The sequence below is a fragment of the Erpetoichthys calabaricus genome, chromosome 8 (genome assembly GCF_900747795.2).
Source record: "Erpetoichthys calabaricus chromosome 8, fErpCal1.3, whole genome shotgun sequence".
In the NCBI taxonomy this organism is placed as follows: Eukaryota; Metazoa; Chordata; class Cladistia; order Polypteriformes; family Polypteridae; genus Erpetoichthys; species Erpetoichthys calabaricus.
In genome coordinates, this window is record NC_041401.2 from 43,202,278 (window position 1) to 43,223,380 (window position 21,103).

At 35.3% G+C, this 21,103-nt stretch overlaps 1 protein-coding gene across 1 annotated transcript in view; it reads right to left on the reverse strand.

Moving 5' to 3' along the window:
* Positions 1–6,922: 6,922 nt before the first annotated feature.
* dars1 (aspartyl-tRNA synthetase 1) overlaps positions 6,923–21,103 on the reverse strand; it is a 76,797-nt gene continuing 62,616 nt past the window's right edge. Inside the window, exons 10-18 of the mRNA XM_028806500.2 lie at positions 19,182–19,293; positions 14,432–14,566; positions 13,482–13,629; positions 13,101–13,247; positions 11,773–11,815; positions 8,258–8,338; positions 8,049–8,160; positions 7,590–7,661; positions 6,923–7,369 (exon numbers count right to left, since the gene is read on the reverse strand). Coding sequence (XP_028662333.1) covers positions 7,278–7,369; positions 7,590–7,661; positions 8,049–8,160; positions 8,258–8,338; positions 11,773–11,815; positions 13,101–13,247; positions 13,482–13,629; positions 14,432–14,566; positions 19,182–19,293 — 942 coding nt within the window. The 3' untranslated portion in view covers positions 6,923–7,277. The remainder of the gene's footprint in view (positions 7,370–7,589; positions 7,662–8,048; positions 8,161–8,257; positions 8,339–11,772; positions 11,816–13,100; positions 13,248–13,481; positions 13,630–14,431; positions 14,567–19,181; positions 19,294–21,103) is intronic.

Genomic DNA, 21,103 nt, shown 5'->3' on the forward strand with positions numbered 1-21,103 from the left:
GGTTGCACCTCAGACTGTCCAGGAGCTCAGTGATAACCTGGTCCAGATCTAGGAGGAGATTCCCCAGGACACACCATATGTCCTCTTATTAGGAGCATGCAAACCCCCCCCCCCCCCCCCCCCCCCCGATGTTGTCAGGCATGCATACAAGCACGTCGGGGCCATACAGACTACTGAGTACAATTTGGACTTGCTGCAATGAAATTTGGGCAAATTAGACTAGCCCGCGCATCATTTTTTCACTTTGATTTTTGGGGTGTCTTTGAATTCAGCCCTTTGCAGGTTGATGATTTTCATTTCCATTAAACGATGTGGCATCCTTTCGTTCTTAACACATTGCCCAGTCCATATCAGTATAGATATCCAGCAGGATTTTTTTTCCCATTGAGATCTGATATTTTCAAAGTGTTCCTTTAATTTTTTTGAGCAATATATATATATATATATATATATATATATATATATACAGTGGTGTGAAAAACTATTTGCCCCCTTCCTGATTTCTTATTCTTTTGCATGTTTGTCACACAAAATGTTTCTGATCATCAAACACATTTAACCATTAGTCAAATATAACACAAGTAAACACAAAATGCAGTTTTTAAATGATGGTGTTTATTATTTAGGGAGAAAAAAAATCCAAACCTACATGGCCCTGTGTGAAAAAGTAATTGCCCCCTTGTTAAAAAATAACCTAACTGTGGTGTATCACACCTGAGTTCAATTTCCGTAGCCACCCCCAGGCCTGATTACTGCCACACCTGTTTCAATCAAGAAATCACTTAAATAGGAGCTGCCTGACACAGAGAAGTAGACCAAAAGCACCTCAAAAGCTAGACATCATGCCAAGATCCAAAGAAATTCAGGAACAAATGAGAACAGAAGTAATTGAGATCTATCAGTCTGGTAAAGATTATAAAGCCATTTCTAAAGCTTTGGGACTCCAGCGAACCACAGTGAGAGCCATTATCCACAAATGGCAAAAACATGGAACAGTGGTGAACCTTCCCAGGAGTGGCCGGCCGACCAAAATTACCCCAAGAGTGCAGAGACGACTCATCCGAGAGGTCACAAAAGACCCCAGGACAACGTCTAAAGAACTGCAGGCCTCACTTGCCTCAATTAAGGTCAGTGTTCACGACTCCACCATAAGAAAGAGACTGGGCAAAAACGGCCTGCATGGCAGATTTCCAAGACGCAAACCACTGTTAAGCAAAAAGAACATTAGGGCTCGTCTCAATTTTGCTAAGAAACATCTCAATGATTGCCAAGACTTTTGGGAAAATACCTTGTGGACTGATGAGTCAAAAGTTGAACTTTTTGGAAGGCAAATGTCCCGTTACATCTGGCGTAAAAGGAACACAGCATTTCAGAAAAAGAACATCATACCAACAGTAAAATATGGTGGTGGTAGTGTGATGGTCTGGGGTTGTTTTGCTGCTTCAGGACCTGGAAGGCTTGCTGTGATAGATGGAACCATGAATTCTACTGTCTACCAAAAAATCCTGAAGGAGAATGTCCGGCCATCTGTTCGTCAACTCAAGCTGAAGCGATCTTGGGTGCTGCAACAGGACAATGACCCAAAACACACCAGCAAATTCACCTCTGAATGGCTGAAGAAAAACAAAATGAAGACTTTGAGTGGCCTAGTCAAAGTCCTGACCTGAATCCAATTGAGATGCTATGGCATGACCTTAAAAAGGCGGTTCATGCTAGAAAACCCTCAAATAAAGCTGAATTACAACAATTTTGCAAAGATGAGTGGGCCAAAATTCCTCCAGAGCGCTGTAAAAGACTCATTGCAAGTTATCGCAAACGCTTGATTGCAGTTATTGCTGCTAAGGGTGGCCCAACCAGTTACTTGGTTCAGGGGGCAATTACTTTTTCACACAGGGCCATGTAGGTTTGGATTTTTTTTTCTCCCTAAATAATAAAAACCACCATTTACAAACTGCATTTTGTGTTTACTTGTGTTATATTTGACTAATGGTTAAAAGTGTTTGATGATCAGAAACATTTTGTGTGACAAACATGCAAAAGAATAAGAAATCAGGAAGGGGGCAAATAGTTTTTCACACCACTGTATATAGTACATACACACACACATATATATGTAACTGTGAAAGGTTAAGTGAGCAGTAGATCAACTGATCACCAAAAGGCATAAAAGTTAAAGATGACACATTTCTTTAATATTTTAAGGAAGATTACATTTTTATTTCCATCATTCACAGGTACAAAATACCAAGAAAATGAAAGGGACCCGAAGCAAAAATCTGAGCACCCAAAATGGTCAGTACTTACCAATGCCCTCTTTGGCAAGTATCACAGCTTGTAAATGTTCTTTGTAGCCAGCTAAGGGTCTTTCAGTTCTTACTTGGGGTACTTCCACCCATTCATCCTTATAAAAGGCCTCTAATTCTGCAAGATTTTTGGGCTGCCTGGCAGGCACTGCTCTTTTGAGATCTATTCACAAATATTCAATGATGTTTAGGTTGGAGGACTACTGTGAGGGCCATGGCAAAACCGTCTGCTTGCGCCTCTTCAAATATTCCATTGTAGATTTTAAGGTGTGTTTCACATCATTCATCTTGTTGTAGCCCCCACTTTCTTCTCAAGTTCTATTTTTTTTACAGATGGTGTGATGTTTGCTTCCAGAACTTGCTAGTATTTATTTGAATCCAATCTTCCCTCTACCAAAGACATGTTCTCTGTGCCACTGGCTGCAACACAAGCTCAAAACATGATCGATCCACACCCATGCTTAGATATGTGTTCTTTTCCTGGAATTCGTTCCCCTTTTCTCTCCAAACATACCTTTGCACAGTGTGACCAAAAAGTTCTATTTTGTCTTCATCAGTCCAGGGGATGTTTCGAAAATGCTTCGGGCTTGTTTAGATGGCCATTTGCAAACTTCAGGCATTGAATTTTGTGGCTAGGATGCATGAACAGTTTTCTTCTGCTGACTCTATAATGAAGGTCGTATGTGTTCAGGTGTCACTGCACAGTACAACTGTGCACTAAAACTCCAGAGTCTGCTAAATCTTCCTGAAGGTCTTTTGCAGTCATAAGGGGGTTTTTATTTGCCCTTATAGCAATCCAACAAGCAGTTCTTTCAGAAAGTTTTCTTGGTCTTCCGAACTCAACCTGACCCCCACTGTTCCCGTTTACTGCCTTTTCTTAATAACATTACGCACCGAGGAAACAGCTACTTAAAACACTTTGCTATCTTCTTGTAGTTTTCTCCTGCATTGTGAGCATCAATCATTTAATTTTACTTTTCAGAGTGCTAGGCAGCTGTTTAGATAGCTGCTGATTGCTGGGACAAGGTTTGAGGAGTAAGAGAATTTATATAACTTTGCAATCTGCATCACCCAGGGTTTCCCAACGATGACTGTCAACAAGACACATATTGTAAGTCCGAGACCTCAAATATTTTGAGGTGCCCAAACTTTTGCATGATGCTCCTTTCCTAGTTTTCAGTGCACAACTATGCCAAACAAAAACAATACACTATCCATCCATCCATCCATCCATAAAATGCTGAAATGTGTCATCTTTAGCTTTATGCCTTTTGGTGATGCAGTTCCTCTTCTGCTCACTTAACTATTCACAGTAAGAGACATTTTAAGCAAGGGGGCCATGCCACTGTATATACAGACATGCACACCATGGATTCAGTAAGTACTCAGACCACTTTACTTTTTACACATTTTGCTCTTCATTTATTTATTTATTTTTCCTCATGCAACACTCAGAATGGCAAAGTGAAAACTGGATTTTAGAAATTTTCCAAATTTATTAAAAGTAAAAACTGAAATATCACCTTGACACGTTTTCGGACCTTTTACTCAGCACTTTGTGGAAGCACCTTCGGTGGCGATTACAGCCTGAAGTCTTCTCGGATATGATGCGACAAGCTTTCCACACTTGATTTGGGATTTTCTGTCATTCTTCTCTGCAGATCATCTCAAGTTCAGTCAGGTTGGATGGAGACAGTCGGTGGGCAGCTACTTTCAGTTCTCTACAGAGCTGTTTGATTGGATTTGAGTCCAGGCCCTGGTTGGCCACTCAAGGACATTCCCAGAGTTGTCCCTAAGCCACTCCTGTGTCATCTTTACTTTGTACTTAAGGTCACTGTCATGTTGGAAGGTGAACCTTCAGCCCAGAGTGCTCTCAAGCAAGTTTTCAGTAAGGCTGCTTCTGTACTTTGCAGCATTCAGTTTTCTCTCAACCCTGCTTAGTCACAGTTACTGCAGCATAGCATGATGCTGCCACCACTGTGTTTCATCGATGTATTGGTATTGTGCAGATTTGAGCAGAGCTGGCTCCCTTCAGACATGATGCTAATCTTGGTATCTTTAGAGCACAGAATCTTGTTTCTCACAGCCAGAGTACTTTAGGTGCATTTTTGCAAACCCCAAATGGGCTTCCATGTGTCATTTACTGAGAAGAGGCTTCAGTCTGGCCATTCTGTCATGAAGCCAAGATTGGTAGAGTGTTGCAGTGAGAGTTGTCCTTTTAAAAGTTTACCAAAATCCACAGAGGTTCCCTGGAGCTCAGCAAGAGTTACCATTGGGTTCTTAGTTACCACTCTCCCCATGGTACTTTTCTCACAATTGCTTAGGTTGGCAGAGTGGCCAGGTCTAGGAAAAGTCACGGTTGTTCCAAACTTCTTTCATTTAAGAATTATGAAATCAGCTGTGTTCTTGGGAACCTTCCATGCTGCAAAATTACTTATAGCCTTCTCCAGATCATTCTCTAAGCTGTGCAGGGAATTCATGTGACCTAATGGCTTGGCTTTTGCTTTGATTAACATTTTCAGCAGGGGGCCCTTCTACAGACAGATGTGTGCCTTTCGTAATCATGACCAATCAGTTGAACTGACCACAGGTAGACTCCAAACAAGGTACAGAAAAATGTCAATGATGGTCAACAGAATGGGATGCACCTGAGCCAAATTTCAAGTGCCATAGCAAAGGGTCAAAATATTTGTGTCAATGTGCTTTTTCAACTTTTTTTTCCCATACATTAAATAAATAAATAAAATTCTCTTTTTGTTTTATCATTCTCAAGTATTAAGTGTTGCTTGATGAGGGAAAAAATTAATTTAAATTACTTTAGCACAAAACTGCAACATAAAATGAGTACAGAGTGATGGGATCTGAATACTTTCTGAATCCACTATGTGTTTGTTTGTATGTACACACACACAGTATAGAAAAGAATCTCCCCCTGTAAAAATATTCACATTTTGTTGCTTTGCAGCCTGAAATGAAATCACAGCTTTATTTACTCAATGCAACCTATAACATCAAAGGTAGATAAGCAGCAGTTCAGAAAAATAATTATAAATAAAAAACTGATAAAGTTTGAATTGATAAATAATCACTTATCACTTTTGCTTTAATTACACAGTCTGATGGGATACTTCATTACTAACTTTGCACATCTAGACAGAATTTTTTACAGAACTGTTCAAGCTCAGTCAAATTGGACGGTGACCATTTTTGGATTACAAACTGCAAATCATTCCCCATATTTTCATTACGGTTTGGGTCTGAGCTCTGACTAGGCCACACAAGGACATTCACTTTAATTCTCTCTCCACTACTGTGTGGTCAGTTCTGCTGTGTGCTTCATGTCAATGTCATGTTTTAAACTTTCTGGCAGAGAGTGCAGGTTTTCTTCAAGAATTTGACAATATTTTGCCCCATCCATTTTCCCTTCTACCCTTAAATGTGCTACAGTCCCTGTTGCAGAGAAACACCCCAACAACAAGATGCTGCAGCCTCTAAGTTTTACTGTAGGCATGGTGTATTTTGGATGGTGAGCTGTATTGGCTTTTCCACCAGATGTACTGTTTGGTGCTGAGGCCAAATAGTTCAATTTTGGTCTCATCTCACCATAACACATTTTTCTACTTGGCTTCAGAATCTTCAAGGTGCATTTTGGCTAAGCTCAAACAAAATTTAATGTGGCTTCTTGAGGAATAGATATTTTCTTGCAACCCTCCCATACAAGCCACATTTGTGGAGTGCTTGTGATGTGGTCGTCACATGCACACAATGACCACTCTTTGCCATAATATCCTGTAACTCCTTCTAAGTTGCCATTGGCCTCTTGGTAGCCTCTCTGACCAGTTTCCTCATTGCTCTCCCATCAAGTTTGGTGGGGATGGCCTGGTCCCGGGAGGGTCCTAGTAGTACCAAATACTTACCACTTCTTAATCACTTTACTGTGCTCCTAGGGATTGGTAGAGCTTTTGAAATCTTTTTGTACCCATCTCCTTGCTTGTGCCAGTCCACAGCTTTATCCCTGTGATCTTCTGAAAGTCCCTTTCCATCCATAGTCGATCGTTTGGTTTCAGTTTCAGTACCAAGCACTGGAATGCTCCAGAAATAGCAGTTTTTATGCTAAACTAATCACAATGATTAAAACAGATCACAGGTGGAAGCTAATTACCTTGGTGTACAATGGAGACAGCGATTACTTATACCTGACTGAGTTTACAAGTATTGTTTGGGGTTGGGGGAAGGGGTGATTCTTTATCAGTCTCATATTATTATTTCTCTGAACTTTTGCTATTATATCTTTGAGTGGAATGTTACAGGTTGCATCATGTAAATTAAGCTGAAAATTTTTTTTGTGCGTATTTTCATTTTAGGATGTAAAGCAAGAAAATGTGAATATTTTCAAAGGGGGTGATTCTTTTTCTATGCTCACTGTACATATATATATATATATATATATACATACACACACACACACACACACACACACACACAGTATAAAATAAAACAGTATGATGGTAAAAAGGAAAACTTAACATTTGATTCTGACAATGTTTTCTTTATAGACCATATTAAAATATATTTGCAAAAGTTTACTGTATTTTGAAAATAATGAAGGGAACACAAAATAGCAGCATTTATTTTTATTGCAGTAAATCACACATTCATGTCATTTTTAATCACTTCCATGCTCTGCTGATGAAAGGCTTTTGGTTGCCTACTAAGTGTAAAAAGTCAGCTTTTGTATTTTGAAAACATGGATAAAAATAAAAAGTACATGTGTTAAAAAAGACTATTTAATCCTTATAAACATTTAACACATATGTGGTTCCTTTTGCAATCTAAATTAGTTCACTGTAGAATTGTATATTAACATTTTAAGGATTTTCTTTAAGAATTTGTCTATTTGCACTTGATTTGCTTCACTGTAGTTAAAAGTATTTACTGTATAAATACTGTAAAATATCAAACTAGTGCACTTCTCTATGGAGTCAATCGTTTTGGATCACGAGGGAACATGGATGTCTGGCGAACATTGTGAAGTCCAAGATACAGCATTGTCACGCGCTCCAAACCTGAAAGAAACAACCTATTAGATTTGAAGGACCCAAGGCCACGGTCTAATTCCCAATGAAACAATCAAGCAATAATTGTTGCACTGGTTATCAGTGAACCAGAATTTCTTAAACTGTCAATTTAATCTTTAAGACTGGCCTACACACACTAAAATACCATTTCACAATATGAACAAGTCCACCACATGCGTGGCCAAAATAAAACATTAAAAATCATTACCTATTCCACCACCAGCATGGGGAGGAGCTCCATATCGGAAGGAGTCGATGTATGCTTTAATTTTCTCAAGATCTGAAAGTGTCAGAAGGCAAATTAATTTGCAAATTATTTTTCTTTACTTGGCAAAAAGACACAATTTACTCTATAAATCTCTTTGTTATGTGACCAATTTTGAGCTGTTTTAGTACAGCTAACTTTAGAAGACACATGAAAAACAAAGAAATAATATGCTAGTGCCAAGTAAATCGAATTGCTCTAATGAAACAATGGGCATAGATGAGGGGGGCAAACTTCATGACAAACTGATTCATGATTCACTGACAGTGAAGAATTATACACAATAAGCACTTCAAAAATAAAATGCTTACTTGCAAAATATTGGTCTCAAACTTATTAGATAATTATAATTATATTTATCTGGTTAAAAACCACAGACAACCGTATAACATAAAAAATTACCAATATTGTGATGAATAGCCCTTTCTGTTAAAAGATCTGGATCGTGGATTCTTTGTGCTCCAGACAGGATTTCTTCTCCCCTCATGAACATGTCATATGAATTAGAATATTTCTGAAACATTACACACACTGCTGGTTACTCAGACGAAGGAAGTTGAAAGCAAAACAAACAAAAAAACAAATAAGCCATGCAAATGGATATGACTTACAGCATTACTGGGATCTGGCATAGTGTAAAAAGGTCTCACTGCCAGGGGATACTTATCAAGAATGTAGAAATCTGTATCATACTGAAAAGGAAAAGAATTATTTATTTACATGAATAATCATTAAAATGTGCATTTCACTTTATTTTGCAAAACTGGACAATTACTAAAGTAAAAGGTTCTCTGGCATAAAAGACAGAGAAACATACATATCAAATATAACTTAATATTACACAAATCAGTTATACAGTATCAAGACCAAAACAGAGACAAAACTGCTTCATTAGGCATTTTCTTTTAACTTCTCTCTGAAAGCAAAATTTAATATACTCTTAAATACTAAACTTCCATTTACAAGCTCAGAATGCTGTACACATTTCCAAATACAGTTCCTTGAAAAAGTATTCGACACTCTAAACTATTTTCACATTTTAGTGTTCTTAGATTCTAAACTTACAAATATTTAAAAAGTAAGGATTTTTTCCAGCTATTCTACAAAACAGTATTCATCATGTCAAATCAAAAGAAACAAACTGAAAACCTTTAAGTAATTTGATTAAATTAAACTGAGATTTAAAAAGCATTTATCCCATTTGTAAATAATAAGGCTACCTTTGTTCAGGTATGATTACTTTAACATCTCACCCAATTTATTGATGGTCTCCACATGTGTAGGAAGGTGGGAAGGGGTGTTATGAACTGTTACTGATTAAGCTTATAGGATAAATCTCCCCTTTTCTCACATCCAACAGTATAGTAACGTTTCCAACGTGAAGACAAAACAGTGCTCAAGCAAGGCGGGAAAATAATTCTTGAGAAGCACATATCTGGGGATGGGCTCAGGACCATCTCAAAGGCTCTGAACACACGTCTGAGCTCAGGGTAGCCCACCAAATGAAAATGGGAAAAAATGATATTACGGCCCTAGGTCAGGTCATCTCTCTAAACTTAGTTGCTGTAAAAGAACACCAATTGTCACTCCGAGTTAAAAAAGTCAGAGACTGTAATCCAAGAGAATGTTAATAGCTCAACAATTTCCAAGGCACTGCGAATGAAGAGCTTTTATGGAAAAACAGCAAGGAAAAGCCCTGTTTGAAAGAAAAACATGTCCTTGCTCATACCAAATTTGCAAAATGTCACTTGGGAGATACAAACACTGCACATCAGCCAGGTAACACACAACATCATGCTGTGGGAATGTGTTTTAGCAGCTGGGATTGGCAATCTGGTCATGACTGAGGGAAAGTTATAAGATGCATAGTACAGACATTCTGGAGGAAAACCTGCTCCTCTCTGCCAGAAAGCTTAACACTATTGTGGATGACTTTTTTTTTTCCCCGTCGTGGCCATAGGCCGATTTTTTTTTTTCAGAAAAAGTATTTTGTCAAAAATGTCAAAATTGTTACTCTTCACCTAGTGGAAAGCATACAACTAACTGCGAGCTCCCTGTATAAAGTAATTTTGACACGTATGGTACCATTAAAAGCAACAAATTATATGAACTGCTAAGTTGCATTGTTTGCAATATGTCACTTGCTGATGCCGTTTTCTAGTAGCACTCTCAATGCTACTTTTTGACAGCTGTAAATATTCATTTTATAGTGTAGAACCCATGTCATCAACAATACAACAAAACAGATTTTGTTTTTTAAATTAAGACAGCGACTGTTTGTATTTAATGCTGTGTTCTAAGTCTTTACTTCCATCCAGCAGATAAACCTAAACAACACATTCTAGGTGACTTTTTTAACATTTATCCCCTGGATGTTGACACCAACCTTAAAAGAATTAAACTAGGGAGGAATTTGTCTTTTAACAAGGCAATGACCAGAAGCAGATTACCAAAGCAATGGAGTGGTTTAAAATGAAGAAAACTGATGTCCTTGAGTGGCCCAGTCTGAATCCTTAGCTTAACCTCACAGGAACTTCCGTGGTGAGACCTAAAAACTGATATTCATCACCACTCCGCAATGAAACAGGCACAACCTGAGAAATTTTATAAACAGGAAAGGACAAATGTTGCTCCATTGTGTTACACAGAATTAATGGACACTCATCCAAAAAGACTACCCTGCTGTAATAGCTACAAAATTGTGAATTTCCCATTGGGATTAAAAAAGTATCTATCTATCTATCTAAAAGGTTGTTCAACCAAGTACTCTGGGAGACAGTACAAATTGCTGACATTCCTGCTTTTAGAATTTATTTTTATATGTCCTATAATTTTCTTTCTAGAAATTTTTAGAAGTAAAAAAAAAAAAAAAAAAAATTACCAGTCAAACTGACCAAAATTCCAGGTTGTAACAATCACTTTAAAAATGGTTGGGGGCAAAATACTTGAAACACTGTACATTCATCCATGTATTTCTGAATCCATTTAATTCATGTGAGCTTTGTAGGAGCGGAAGGGTACAGTATCTGGGCAGGGAAAACACACACATACCCACTCTCATTCATAACAGGCCAATTTACAATTATTTATTAACAAAACTTCCTTATCTTTGGAATTTGGATGGAAAATCAGAGCACACAGAAAAACTGAATTATATCCAAATGAAAGAAATGTGTAAGATATGTCTAAAACAGTGTTATCTGTGAGTAGAAAAATTAATACATTTTGACTAAAATGAATGGACACTGCAAGACTAAAATGCCCATTTAAATTAATTTTATTTCAACAGATTTAAAACATGATTAAAATAAAATGGCTAATTTTGCTCTAACAGATTTTCTTTTCTTTCTCCTTGTTTTTACTGGAGTCAGTGACATGGTTTTTTGTGTTATTTTAGTACCTCCTTTGCAGAGTGTGTTCAGTTTCTCAATAAATATTTGTAAGTCAATTACTTCTTAGCATTTGCTATATGGGAGGTAAATGCAGCGCATGTAAAAGTGTCTTACTCTGTATTGTGTAAACAGGTCACATTTAGTTGAATAACATTTACTTCATACACCAGTCAAATTCATTTTTACTGTTTAGGCCCTCTTACAAAGTGAATTTAAATGGCCAAAAACAAATAGAAGCAGGCTGAATCAAGCTATTTCATTCTCCACTTTGATCCTGCCATGCACCACATGAGCAAAAGACTGTGCACCAACAGCGAGTGGGCAAAAACAGAAAAAAAAGACAGTAATACCAAACAGGAGAACAGATGGTACATGTCTTAAACCCCAGCTCCAAATGTTTAACCGCCACACACCTGCATCAGGCTAAACATGGAATAAATTACAGAGACTTTGTGACACACTAGTAGACCTACTTGAGGCACTTTGTGGTCCACATGACTTTCCAGTACAGTGCTTAGCAGAATTTGCTAATAATAAGACAGACATTAAAGCTGCATATTCTGAGTTTCTGTGATTTGCCATTAATAAGTTCAGATTCAAAACATTTACCAAATTTCCTAACCTTAGCAAAGAGCCATGGATGAACATTGCATGGAAAATGGTAAAATTTCAGAGTTGAACATACCAAAGACATACAGCTGACTCACTCTTTTAAATAAACTACTGTACATTACCTTTTCTTTCACAAGGCGACCCAGTAGCTTTTCATTAGGTGTGCTAAAAGAAAAAACAAGTCTCACATTTAATCAACAAAAAGTTATTTTCATAATAATGACATTTATGTATTTATCATGCTAACACAAACATGGCATATTTCAAATGACTAATAAAAATGGACATGAAGTAATTCTAACTCCCTTTTACATATTATCATTGAGATCACACTGTTAATGGCACAGAAGTGAGGTACTGATATACTTGTACATAATTCCTGTATTTTTCTAGATAAAGTCAACATACTCAAGGTTTCTGTCTAAACAATTATTGGACTGGTTTTTATGAAGACAGATTTGAAGTTTGTTTCTAAACTGGACTGCCAATACTGATGCTCTGTGTAAGAAAGGACAGAGCCGACTATACTTCCTTGGAAGGCTGGCGTCCTTCAACATCTGCAATAAGATGCTACAGATGTTCTATCAGACGGTTGTGGCGAGTGCCCTCTTCTACGTGGTGGCGTGTTGAGGAGGCAGCATAAAGAAGAGGGACGCCTGGACAAACTGGTGAGGAAGGCAGGCTCTATTGTAGGCATGGAGTTGGACAGTTTGACATCTGTGGGAGAGCGACGGACGCTGGGCAGGCTCCTGTCAGTCATGGAGAATCCACTGCATCCACTGAACAGTATCATCTTCAGACAGAAGAGCAGCTTCAGCGACAGACTGCTGTCACTTTCCTGTTCCACTGACAGACTGAGGAGATCGTTCCTCTGCCACACTATGCGACCCTTCAATACCACCCGGGGGGGTAAACGTTAAGATTATTCAAAGTTATTGTCTGTCTGTATACCTGCATTGTTACCACTCTTTAATTTAATATTTTCTTTATCAGTATGCTGCTGCTGGAGTATGTGAATTTCCCCTTGGGATTAATAAAGTATCTATCTATCTAAACCTTAGAATTAACAAAATAATTTTTTTTTTTATTACACAACTTAAACTAATTTAAAGTAACTGTCCGCCACTCCCAGTATTATTACTTTGCAAAAACAAAGCCAGTAAACCCAATTAAGCCTATACAGAGTTAATTCTGATAACATTTAGTATCAACTATATCAATTAATATACAATTACAACCAAAAGGAATGATTTACATTGTCAAAAATAATCCACATTTTGTCAAAAATTTAAATTAAAGGATACTACAAAACCACTAAAAACAAAGCTTAGTATTCAAGTTAATGTTTGTAAGATGAGAATGAAACCGTGCCAGAGACGTTTTAAAAACATTCTGTTCAAATGTAAAGTTTAATTGATTAAAGTGTTTAAATGCTAATAATGGTAGATACCTTAGGTCTTCCTCATCACCCATCTCTATTCCAGCTTCCCTCAGCATGGCAACACCTTCTTTATATTCAAGCCTCAAAGTGGGTTCCAAGAACTTGAATGGCTCACTTGGATACTGTTTATTTACTGTTTCAATCTCTGTTGTAAAACTTAAAATGACACAAAACAGAAACCACAGTAAGCAATGATAATCATACAAATCAAATGGAACAGTTTAAATGTACAATTCACAAAGTAATTCAATAGAGCAAATTCAATAAACTGTAGCATTATTTGTCTATTTGTGAAGATTTATTTCAAAATTTAAAAAAAAAAACACTTATTTTAGTAACATTTCATTCCTTCATTAAACATTTGTATATGACATATTAGCTGTTTCCTACTTGTCTCTGAGACCCTTGAAAATCTGCACCATAGTGTCTGCAATCTGGTCCACAACTTCATGATAATGATAATTAAAAGCCATCTCTATGTCCAAGCCTACAAATTCTGTAAGATGACGATGTGTGTTTGAATCCTCTGCACGAAAAACTGCATAAAAGAAAAATAAGAAATTAAATTAGAAGACAATATAAAAAGTATGCTGGTTTACAACATGTTTAAAGTGTGATGTGGTGGCTAAGGGCTTTAAATTCCTGTGCCTGACCCAGTGTGCAATTAATTTAATCTGCTTGTGCTCCAAATGTAATACAACCTATGAAACACTACTAATACTGATCTTGTAAGATGCTTTGCATAAATGTGTGAGACAATTTTAAACATAATAATAAAACTGAAAAAGAAATCTGTGTTCAAAAACAAATACAAACTGCAGCAAAAATTAAACACCAGGGGTTCGTATACTTGCATAAATTGATTTTGTACAGCTAATCCTATTTTAATAGCCTAAGACCAAGCCTACATTAAGCTTGCATAAATTATTAAATCCAAATATTGGCATCCTATGTAAATAAATATTAATAAAAAGCAATACATCAAACTAGGCTAGATACGATTAATAAATACCACTAGGGGCCACCACTGAGACAGGCAAACATTTTCTTTAGTTGATGAGCTTGATATTCTGACTTTTTTTTTTTTTTTTTTCTCTCTACAACATTAACTACACCAAGGCAGACAAGTTGTGGGTGGCAACAAGTTTCACAAATTAAGCCCGAAACAGCTTAGGGAATTATTTGAAATAAAACACAAGTATAAACTATACACAATTAAAAGGTGTGGGGATATTTATTTTTTCAGCATGGAAATAACCTTTATCCATTTTACCTTTCACATATGCACAATGTACAGTTTGCAAACTATAAATTGAAACAAAAGTTAGATTAATTCTTACCAGGCCCGATGCAGAACACTTTTTCAAAGTCAGCACAGATGCACATTTGTTTGTAGAGCTGTGGAGACTGAGCTAAGTAGGCACTTGTCTTAAAGTAAGAAACAGTGAAGACATTGGCACCTCCTTCACTAGCAGCTGAAAATATAAAATTGTAAAAAGTCATAAAAAAATTATTAGTGAAAATTAACAATTTATAAATTCTCAAAGTACAGAAAATGACTGAATTTCAGTTAAGAAAGCATTAAGGTTTCCCAATCAGCTAACTTACATCTCATAGAGTATCTGTGAATCATGTTGCACATTTTCAAAACACAAACCTGACATGCACATAAGTACATGACAAGTTAGACTTCACACTATCACATATTTGAATGTGGCCTGGCTACTACCAATATGGATGTGCAGAGCAAAGGATGCTGAAGTTTGAAATTTTATGTAATATACATGGGCAAAGCCGTTTGATTATATGTAAGCCTTGAAAGAACACAAATGTTCCTTGATGTTACACTTTGAACAATTGCATTTAATGATATAGCATGTTACAAATAGTTTAAATTGATAACCAAGATTTTTTAAAATCATACAGTAATGATCACCTTTTCTGCAAACATTTGCTAACAGTTTTTATAATATAAGCATTTTTCAGAAAACAATGAACATTATTACTTAATAGTTTGTACTATATATATATATATATATATATATATATATATATATATATATATATATATATATATATACACATATATATATATACACAAACTTGTATAAAAGCTGAGGCCAAAAATATTGGCATCTATGAAAGTACCTCACATTTATATTAACTTACTCTATAATAGGTTAATTTACTACAAAATGAGTGTGAAGCCGACAAAACCCAGTTTCCACAGTTTATATGTCTCGCTATAAACATTACAGAACTTTGTTATCCCTTTTAGAACTTAACAATTCTTTTCAGATCAGAAAAAAATTGCAATGTCAAAATTAGGCACCCAAGGCTTAATACAGTACTTGGTAAAATTAATAATAAATTTTACTTATATAACACCTTTTCCATGCCCAAGTAGCACAAACTTCGGAATGAATAACTATAATAAAATGATTCCTATAATCATGAATGAATTTTCTACATCTCTGGATTGACGGTTTAGACCACCTGAGATAAGTCTCTCTTCCTCAGACATTTCTCTAACTTTCTTTCTCTACGTTCTGTGTTGTACATTTGGACACAAAATTACAAAATGACAAAACACCTTTTCTCAGTTCGAAGTACTTGAACATGTGCAACACATCACAGGTGAGTTTACTTGCAAATTAAAGGAGAATCATCTGCTTGAAACCCAAATGCTTTTTACAAATTCTAAAAGGAAAAAATAGTTTTGTTCACTTCAAGATTTCTATGCAGAATAACATTTGGTAGGTTTTTGCAACTTTGTTATGTTGCTTCATTGCAAGCCAAAAGTAAATACCCAACCATTATTATATTCTAACCATTTTTTTGAACTGGTGCTTTTTTTTTTTTAAATTTGTAATGGTGCCAATATTTCTGAACATGCCTGTGTGTGTGTGTGTATTGTATATAAAATATACCAGACATCACCTCTTACAAATGCTTCATGTTTATGGAATGAATAATTATCATTTGTTTAGTCTGCTGACATACCAAGCATCAGCTGGCTCATGAATTTTAATTCTGAGAAAACCTTCTATACTGAATTCCCAAATAAAATTCCAGTGTTGCTACTTTCCCACAGTTTTTTTTTTTACTTAACTAAACAAAATGGACACATTTCCAACTGTTCACATTATTTTGTTTAAAGTATTTTTTATAATTAAGTTGTTATATACCATACAGAATATTTCTTTAAGTATACTCTAAAACAAGGCTGGACAATTCAGATTTTGAAAGACTACAATAGCTTTAGGTTTTCACTGCAATCATTTTCTTAATTTATTGGCTGGTTTGTACCTTTTATTGAGCTTCAGTTTTAAATTGCCCAGTTTATTAGCTTCTGAACATACTAGGGGAGAGGTATTCAGGTGCAGTCCAGGAAGTCACAGTGATTGCACAATTTGTTTACAAGCAACATTTAACTGTTACTTGCTTGAAAATGTTTTAAAACAGTTGTGTAAGATAACTTTAACGTTTAACTTGTTGCTGAAATGTACAGGCGTAAAATATACACAATCTTTTTCACATATTTTAATTGAACATATTAATTTAATACAGAAAAACAATGCAACTTTTTTTTAACATTGCAGTTTTTACATAACATTTGGCACACTTCATTATCAGTTGCTTAGAGTCACAAAACCCCCACAGAAGAATATAGATAACATTCAGATTTAGGTAGAAATGTGGCAAATAAAGTATAACATAAAGTAAATAGGTGGGTAGGTAGAGTTGACAGACAAATTTATTGGCTCCAAGGGGAAATGTAACTTGTACAGAACCTACTCCAGAAACACAGAAATATTGTAACAACAATTATCCCTCTCAAACACACAGAAGAATTACTAAAAAGAAGGGGAAAGAAAATTTCTGAGTTGGCTTTAATAGTGCCTTCTTGACACACTTCTGCTGAATAATCTATAGGCTAAAATTACTTAATGATAGAGTGCCATAGAGAGAATATGCAGTGTTGTTTATATCGGCCATCAGTTTTGCCTTCATCCTCTCCTACGCTACTATATCTCCAGTAGGTTAAATGTTTGTCTCATAACAGAGTGCATTCTTAAATAGCTTGTTGTTTCAGTGGGACTCTCTTGAAGTGATGTTACTAGCTCAGCACACCACTGCATAGAAAATCATACTGGTCATCATAGGATGTCACTGTCCACATTAAAGACACATAACCTGGTTAATGATGCCTACTGAAAATAATATTTATTGGACACATCAAGTAGATTCAAAATTCAATGTCACAAACTCCTGAGACTTTAATTTGCTAAACCTCTCATTTTTCTAGTAGTCATGGCTTTAAGGCTACCTTTATGAAATCAAACTTGTAAAGTGAACATTAATACATTATGCCAAAATTCCTGTAAAACAGCAACTGTTTTCTTGTTTTTACAGTGCTTCACATAAATGGTATCACTGTTGTTTTTGTTGTGCACAAATCCATAATTAGCCATTGAATTGAACTCACCATAACTGCAGTAATGACCTGTAAGTGTGGACTGCATCCTATTCACTTCCATATAATTCAAGCATGTGGCATATATTCTTTCACTAAATTTGTTAAATTTTAATTGCTCTATTAATACACATTAATTTGCCCTTTAAATATCAATTGAACTACACAAGGTCAGTGTTTGCCGATTCGTTCTCAGCAATGTGCGATTCTGTTAACATATTTCATTTTCATCTGAGATTTGCTTTGTGAATAAAAGTATTATTAGCTGAGCAACATGAATGTCTGGCAAATGTAAATGTTTTGAAACACTAACTAAATCACATTTTATTTTGAAATGACTATATGAAATAGATTATTTCATTACCGTTGTAGACTAGCCAAAGGTACAGATAAGCTGGTTAGAAAATGGATGCATGGTTGGACAGACAACAGCAGACATGTCCATTACAATTTATTAATTGATTAATGCCTTTGTTCACCTTATTGGGGCTATGTATGGTGCTATATCACAAAATGTTATATCTTCCTAGTATTTCTAACACCCTCATTCAAATGAGTGACACTATAAATTAAAATAATTGCAGCTCACCATTGAATGGTCAAATCATCACACTTTTCAAGCAAGCACATATCATGTACCATTATTTATGAACCAATTTCATAATCAGATGAAAGTGACAATAACAAAAGCCTTTTATGCCTTGAAACAGTAATGTGATTTTCCTGCTTTATTAAGTTAAGCCATGCACGTTTTTTAAATAACTGTTGCTGTACTTACAATCACATAGTAAAATTTAAGCTCTGACAGTGTATTATTTCTGCAGTCTGTCTGGGTTACAAATAAAATCCTGCAGTTGATATGTTTTCTGAGTAGATGAAACTGAAGATGTTGTCACTTCAAGAGAAAGCAAAGTTTGGTTCTCCGACAGCTTTTAAAACATACAAGGCCTGGTACAGATACAGCGGCAGTGGTTGTGGCCGTTTCTCTTGGCAATGCTGATGTGTAAACTGGAGAGTAATAATAATGGTTCATTCAATCTGTGTCATGCCTTTATTACTCGTGTAATACTGTAACTTCTTAGAACACACAGTTCAGAAACAAGTGCCAAAGCTTTATCCTTTATCCACCATTTTCCCCCCATCAAGCCCACCACTATTTATCCTTACCGCCTCGTTGTACTACACTTGTGTTATTGCCAGCCTTAACTAACTTAATCAGCTAATTCTCTAGTGGAGACTTTTGCATCATTATCACAATATGCTTATCGAAGACTGATACAAGGCAGGTTGCTGATGACAGATTAACAATCTATCCTACTTGCATATCATTAGTAATTACAAATATCCTATTACACAATATGCTAAAATATATCCAAAATAAAAAGGCCATTTGATGCATTTTTACAGGATAGTTGTTTAATAAAAGTGGCACAATTGGGTTTGAATGTTTTTAGTAATCTAAAATGACCTATACTGTAAATCCGGAATGTTGCTAAAAAACTTCAAAGCCCTGCAGTGAGAAAGGAATTCAATAGTTATGTAACCGGCTCCAAACAAAAGTACAAAGATCATATTTTTGAAGAAAAGAAAAAAAAAAACATATCATAAATTACCAGAAATTATTTTTGGAGTCTGGATTTCCACAAATCCTTTTTTTATGAGCGTGTCCCTGAAGAGGTGGCATATTCCAGATTGCAACCGAAACACAGCCTGACTCGTCGTCGTCTATAGAAAAGCAAGCAAATAAACATAATTGGCTCCTCATACATATCAATTCTAAAACAGAGAGCAAGTGTGAATTGTTGTTTTATGTTTTATAGCAGCAACATTTTACAATCAAAGGCTGTTGGAATACGAAATTCATGGGATTTCATAGTAAATGCAACTTCATTCTATTCAAGTTGGACTACTATAAAAAAAATGACAAACATTATTGTATACTAATATATCACAAATTAAATGTGAATTAATGAAGGAAAAAAATATGATAAAGTAGCAACTGATTGAAATAAAGATCAATACATAAGATCGAAAGTTGCTCTGTGATTTACTGATATTGGTGCAAATTTATGAACCCATACATGTCTTTTCTTATCAAAAACCTACTTAAAGTCTTCCAGAAAGAAAGAAAGAAAGAAAACCACAGCATGATTTGAAGAATTTAAAACATGCATTGTATAGTCATACCTTAGTATTAATAAAAAGAATAATATTATGTGTATTATTTGTTTTATATATTTTACAAAATTGTCTGCTGTTGTTTCTTTAATAGAATTTGCTAATGTTAAACAAATGTTATTCTTATAGAACTGCCCAGTGTTTAAATGAATACTGTTTTTTCTTTATCAGGTTGAAATCTTTCTCACAATCAGCACTTCATGCCTAAAATATTTCCCCAAAAGTTCAGAAGAAACTACAGATCCTCCAGCCATTCCTGTTACAAAGTACAGGAGTTCAAAATACTTCATTTCATCTAATAGCTAAAATCTGCACAAATCCTGAAAAATGCATTCTGACCGGTTTTCTTTTTTTAACAAGAAATCCTGAACACTGTGTGAATATTTTTGAAAAATAATATATTCTTCCAGATCACATTCAGTAAACCGGCTGTTAAAGAATCACATGCCTACTTTAAATGAAGACTGAAATTATATCATTAGTTTTTGGATTGATGAAAAATAAACAGTTTCACTCAAAATGATAGCAGTAAATATGATGCTCTGGTTTTATCAGTTTTTTTAAGCAGTTATCTATAAACTTGGCACAGGTACTGCCTTTTTCATCTTTTCTACAGTAGTTTGCCAATATGGCATTGTAACGAATTAAAGCCATAACAAGAAAATGTGAAAGTCCTCTTACTTCATTTAATAGAACCAATGAAGGAAAAAAATACTCTCTTCAATCTGACTAACTGGTATGAAATTTATATTGATCTTTTATCAAGCTTGACTGAACCCACAAAATTAAAACACTGTACATGCATATACAGACACACACACACACATACATACAGGCATACAGCAGTTCTACAATTTAGGATATAAGCATAATTTTACACTGAGAAAGTCATCTGGAATTCAAATGAAAAACAGTTTGCAACTAACATCACATCAAAAACAATACATGCAATTATATTCATTATTTTATTTATAGTTATATATAAATATATATATATATATTACAAATATTTTCTTAAATTACAGTATTGAAACCTTTGTAAGCTAGACATTTAAAGGGGAAAAAAGACGTAATATGATAAATAAATGGCCATGTCGTGAACTTAAGCGTATATCAGAATACAATAAAAAGAAAAGTATTTCCATAACAAATGCAATACTTTTTAATCGTGAATACTGACACGTTTGTTTTACCACCTTTAGCCACAATGTTTCAAGTACAACAAAAGCAAAAAAACAAAGTTTACTAATCAAGATGAGTTTCTGTTTACAGCTGGGTGGTAGACACAGATTACAGCATGGAAACTTGAGTGTATGACTATTTACGTCAGTTCCTTGTTTACTTCTATGTTCTCTTT